This window comes from Caenorhabditis briggsae, assembly GCF_000004555.2.
Source record: "Caenorhabditis briggsae complete genome, chrII, whole genome shotgun sequence".
Lineage (NCBI taxonomy): Eukaryota > Metazoa > Nematoda > Chromadorea > Rhabditida > Rhabditidae > Caenorhabditis > Caenorhabditis briggsae.
In genome coordinates this window covers 5,887,886-5,893,885 of record NC_013486.2, presented here as the reverse complement: position 1 = coordinate 5,893,885, position 6,000 = coordinate 5,887,886, and the positions used below count along the sequence as shown (strand labels likewise).

The 6,000-nt window shown below is 39.8% G+C and overlaps 1 protein-coding gene across 1 annotated transcript; it reads right to left on the bottom strand.

The window, feature by feature from the left end:
- Positions 1-2,052: 2,052 nt before the first annotated feature.
- Positions 2,053-2,537, bottom strand: CBG13102 (the record flags this gene model as incomplete). The annotated part of the gene is made up of 2 exons (XM_045242121.1): positions 2,053-2,406; positions 2,454-2,537. 2 exons carry the CDS (start codon positions 2,535-2,537, stop codon positions 2,053-2,055), a joined length of 438 nt encoding a protein of 145 aa, XP_045095061.1.
- Between the last annotated feature and the right edge of the window lie 3,463 nt (positions 2,538-6,000).

The window sequence follows — 6,000 nt, the reverse complement described above, 5'->3', positions numbered from 1 at the left end:
AAAAATTATTAAAAATATAAATTGTTATGATTGTCCAAAGATGAACTTTTCTTGCATGCTGTAGTGATTTTGAAGCAACTTTGACAATGCGCATTTTCACAATTGTAAGTTCAGGTTCAAGTAAATTTCCCGGAAAATTTTCGAACAATTTTCTGGAAAACGCTGTAAAAAGCTACCAATGTTTTCCAGGATTTCAGAGTCTCTAAACTACGGTATCAGTCGCTTTGGACAGCGTTTCCCAGGAAACTTTTCCTGTAAATTTACTTTGAACGCGAAACGAAGCTCAGAAACGCTAGCTTTATTGGTAAGAGAGCTACGAGTCAAACTGGACCTCTCAAGTTCTTGACAACCCAACTCCCCTTCACAACTGAGGTTTTTATGTCTTTTCCTTTTTTGGATTCGTATCCTTTCTCTTTTTTTTCTACACTTCATCAACTTTGAGACTATTCCTCTTCTCAAATCAAAATAATAGAAATCCTAGAATTGACGCTGAGCGTCTGTAACGGATCCGTTCGCATTTTACCTGTGAACACATTATTCCGTATTCCTCTGTATTCTATCCGTTCGCAAACTCCGTATCCGATCCGATTGCGAATGATGAACAAACGGATCCGTTTGCGAATCAGTAGGAAGTTTAAGTTTACGCGAACGGTGAGAATACAGGGGAATACGGAATAATGTGTTGTGGTTTTCTGAAAACGTGTCGCGTGCGGTCTGTATGCGGTTCCTATTTCAACCGCTCGCGAACGCTGTAACGTAACGGGTCCGTTCGCATTTTACCTGTGTTTGCCGATTTCTGAAAGATATTATTGTTGTCCGAAAAAATGGCACTTAGAGGGTATTTTTTGCAGTTTGAATACGGTAGGGATATCGAAGCGGCGACAAGAAACTACACGCAAACGATGGAGACGCAGAGAAATTTTTTGTTTATCTGTCTGCGTCTCAAGATTCACTTTCTCGTAAAACGATAATATCCCTTTCAGCCCGCTTTTTGTCCTAAAAGCGCGAAAAACGCAAGCGTCTTTAAGAACTGGGCGTACCTGGAAAACTAGGAATTTTCAAAAAAGTTCTGGGAATGCAAAATCTCCTGGCTTCCGCCTACTTCCGAATCCCCAAAATTTATTAATATTCTAATTTCCAATATTTAAAATTTTTCAAAATCTTTAATTCCGGATAACTGATTTTCAGAAATTCTGAATTCCGAAATGTTTGAATTCCTGAATTTCGGAAGTACCACTTTCTGGATACCTGAACTTCAGACTTTCAGAATTTCAGAATAACGAAATTTACGAAGTTTTTGACTTTCTGAATTTCTTGATAATAGGATGCCTGAATATATAAATTTCTGGATTTCTGAAATTTTCAATATTCGAAATTCAAGATCTCAGGATTTTCGGACATCTTCCTGAGTTTCCCGAACTTCTGATTTTCCACATAACTATGTTTTCAAAGTTTCCGGATTTTTCAATATTCTCCATTTCGAACAGATTTTAAAATGTATTTATTGGAATATATTAGGTTGGAAGGAAAGTAACTGTCCATTATTCAATTCGTGAATAACACAAAAACAAGAATTATCAAAGATTGACAGTATGCACCGTCGTGGTGCACGACATGCTGACAACATTCAGGTAACTTGTGGATACCATACCTCGAAAAGCCAGCTGGCCGCGTATCAAAGTATTCTTAAAGTGCCGTTTTTATCTCATCGACAGTGCAAAATTATTTTCCCTCCAGATGACGTTGTATATCTCCAGATAACCAATAATGAAAGGACCAAGTCTGGACTTTAAGGAAAGTTGAAAGCCGTTCAACCAAAGCGGCTTAGGACTGAATTGCCGTTCCTTAAACAAAACGAGATTCTATGTTCCACGGGGAGTCAAGTAAGACCTAGACGGCTTCAGCTGGACGGGTCCTCAAACTACTGATTTGGCCCTTTCATTATTGATTATTAGGAGACATGTAACGTAATCTGGAGGAAAAAATTTAACACTGTAGGAAAAAATTTAACAAAGTGCAGTTGATTTTGCAATGTCGATTTCAGAGCTAAATTTATTCGAGGGAGATGCGGAGGGTACGTCCTGGAACAGCGGAGATGGTTCCATCATCGTTCGTGGTCATAATCTTCTCCTGAAATTTCAGAAAATTAGACAGTTCGAATACAAAAAACTTGGCAGCTACATTTGGGTGCTTGGAGTATAATCCAACATCAGCATCGGTAAACTTCTTGATGACGAGAATGCCGTTCTGAATTTCGTAGTTGGACGACTCGATCTTCTTTCCATTTTCGTCAACGAAATATCCCTTGTGCTCTCCAATAAAGTTGAAAACTTGCTTTTCAGCTGGGACGGTTCTGCTGATGGCCAAGGCTCCGTTGAAGAGGCGAAGCTCGAATCGGTCTCCGTTCTAAAACGTGATAAATATGTTCGAAATTATGAATATCCAATAAAGACCTTGACTTTTTGTTGGGCAACAGATGCTAGAGAAACAGCAAAGATGGCGACGAGAAGGAAAGCAGCAAGGATGAAACGGTTCATTTTCTGAAAGAACGATTATTTATCGGATAGCGAAAAGCATCAAGAACGGATAGATAGAATTTGAGATGACATCTTGAAGAACTCTTTTCCATCAAACATTTTGTTTTTATATTTGCCTGAAAAACTAAGTACGTTTCACACGCTCCAAAAAAAGAAAATCTAATGATCAATACACCTGAAAACCAGGAAATCAATACCAGTGAATCAACAAAAAACAAGCCCGTATAAAGTACATATTCAACCTACTCCGGTTATGATTCTTATCATTTACTTCCGTCTTACAAGAAACTTCTGTTGTATTATTGTTCTATTAGGTTGGCGGGAAAGTCTTTGTCACTCTGTTTGTTTAATCACTGTTCTCGTATATGGAGGCTGTGTATGATATCGACTCTAGTGAATAACAAGGTGATAAGAACCTTCCATATAAACAAGTCCCCATTTCCTTCCCTGCTCCTCATCTGTAATTGAAACGATATGTTTGTTCCCACTGCTATTCACATCAGACATGTTTTGATTTACCTCTTCCTATCTCACACCACGATGAAGGATTCGGAAACTTTCTTGAAGAATGTGTACAACACACATGCCCCTCACTACAATACTATTCGCAATTGGTTCCATCGTTTCGAAAAAGATGACTTCTCGCTCGATGAAAAGGATCGCTCTGGGAGACCCCGTGAGTTGGATTTGGACAAGCTGAAGCACGCATTGCAATCGGATCCATTTCAATCTAGCCGTGAACTAGCTGTCACATTCGGAGTTCACCATAGCACAGTCCTTGAAGGTTTGAAGTCTCTTGGAATGAGAAAACTTTTTGGTCGATTCATACCTCATCACCTGACTCAAGCCAACCTTGACCGCCGAGTCGACGATTCGATTACTCTTCTCACTCTCCACGCGGGCGATCGATGGCTGGACCGGCTAATAACCGGAGATGAGAAGTGGGTCTTCTACGATAATCACCACAGGAAATCCCAGTGGGTTGGAGAAGGAGAGAGCCCATAGGATGTCCCCAAACCCGACCTTTATCCGAAAAAAGTTATGCTCTCTGTGTGGTGGGGAGTGGACGGCCCCATCTACTGGGAACTTCTGCCCGAGGGCAAAACAATAACTGGAGACCTCTACACTACTCAACTACGAAACCTCAAGAAAGCAGTCGACCGTTCGGCCCTGAAAGACAAGAAAGTGTACTATCAACATGATAACGCTCGCCCACATGTTTCGAAACAAGTGAAGCAGGAGCTGATGGGATATGGATGGAATGTTCTCCCTCACCCCCCGTATTCTCCTGATCTTGCTCCTTCCGACTATTGGTTATTTGGCGATATGACACGTGCCTTCGAAGGAAGAAGCTTCAATTCCCGTGGAGCGGTCGAAGCGGCACTCAAACAATACTTTGCCTCACGCCCGGCTGGATTCTACCGCAATGGAATCCATAAATTGAGGGAACGTTGGAGACATGTTGTTGATAATGATGGACAATATAATTAATTATTCGGTTATTTTTTCTTTGAGAAATAAACTATTGAAAAAGTNACAAAGNCTTTCCCGCCAACCTAATACTTCAAGGTCAACAATTACGTCATCAGTTGTATCAACCGCTCATAAAATTTGACCTTTTATCTCGTTAAAAATTGTTTTCAGATGATTCAGAGGTTGTTTTCAGATGCCTCGATTTCTAAATATCACTTCACAAAGAACATTAAACGAGTTACGAATGGAATCTGAACAATGAGACAGGAGTACCAACTGTTTGGTCTCACTCATCTTCTTATTTTTCTTCTTTTTGTTGTGCCGGAAACTGGTCCAAAGGTTTTATGTTCAAAAATCATGGAACAGCAAAAAAATAGCATGCATAACTGAAGAATCATTATCATTCTGCTTGGACATTCTAAATACAGGGCGCGCCAAAAGTATGGTAACACAAGTTTAGTACAGGATGGTTGGCGCTGAAACGGTTTTGAGGCTATGATTTAATGTCTCAAAAGACACCCTCGTCGAGGAAGTCATAAGGAAGTGGGAACAAGTCGCATTGAGTTCTTGGAATCTCACGAACCACCGTGTGGAGAATCATCGAATAGTTTTATTAGTTGAATACGCTTGAGAACATTCTGAAAAACGTAATACCTTGAACTTTGGTTACTCCGGAGAGAATCAAGGCCGCCAGTAAACGAGTTCTTCGAAATCCCAGGGAATCATGAAAACAATGAGTTTGGAGCTGTGATTAAACAGTAAATCAGTCAGATGAATCGTAAAAAATGAGCACAGATTAACCCTATATCGTGTTGAAAAGGCTGGAGTTCTGAACAAGGAAATAACGTTCTAGTATGAATCCAGAAGTGCAAACCTCCATTTGTTGGCACGAGCCAAAATGAACACATGAAGATGGTGTACGCCGACAAGAAACTCTTTGCGGTGAAAGCCGAATCTTTATCAAGAAACTGTAGAGTGTTTGCCCCGAGATCTAAGCTAGCTAATAAAGAGGGTTGGATGACCAACAGAGCTTCCTATCCTCAGAACGATGTCGTGTTTGGTGCAACAACCTCCGAATTCTGATTTTTGTATATCTTATGGTGGAAATCAACTAAGAGTACTAGTAGGAGGAAATTTTTAAGTGGCATTTGCTTTCGTGGACCAAATCCCATTTTAAAAACTATGTTGTTTAACAGGATTCTACTCCCGTCTACAAAGCGAAAATCTTTCAGCCAGGTTGCACGGCCAACTTTTCAAGGCTCAGCACGACTTGCAAACGGAAAGCCACGTTGCCAGACATGAAGCTGCTGGACTACCCTATATATAAAGTTTTTCAGGCAAGAGTCTGAGAACTTACACAACTCAATTTGAAGTCATTGAGAAAAAGTTTGGACCTAGAATGGGCCAAAAAACCCCGAAACAACCCCGTGACACAGTAGATGCCGTCCCGAAGAGGTTCATGGATTTTTTGAACAAAGGCAATGGCATCGAACAACTTTTATAACTTCATTTTTAGAAAATATTCAGTGAACTATTGTCAAATTTTCAAGTATTTTCGTATATTTTCGAAGAAGTTACAGCACTTTGAATGTGTTACCATACTTTTGCGCACCCTGTATTAGATTCCGTGATTCCAATTATTAGAAATTTTCAATTCCTAGTTCATCTTAAAATCCATATTATGTTTCTATCCTTAGTTTCTCTTTTGATCTCTTTTTGATCTCCAAAGTAAATAAACCCCGCCTCATTCTTCTCGGTTCTGTCTCCGAATCCAGTTTCTCCAAATGACCTTTCCTCAATACCCCCTGAAGGTGCAAAAAAGATATTGTACACCTACTCCATTCAACTTCCTGGTTTTTCTTCTAAGAATCTTTGAAAAATCGTTAGTACCTCTCGAAAGAAATATATTTTCTTCCTCCTTTGACCAGATTTTTTCTCTCTTCGTTTTCCAAACAAACAATAAAAACAAAGTGATTGATGGAAAAGTGGG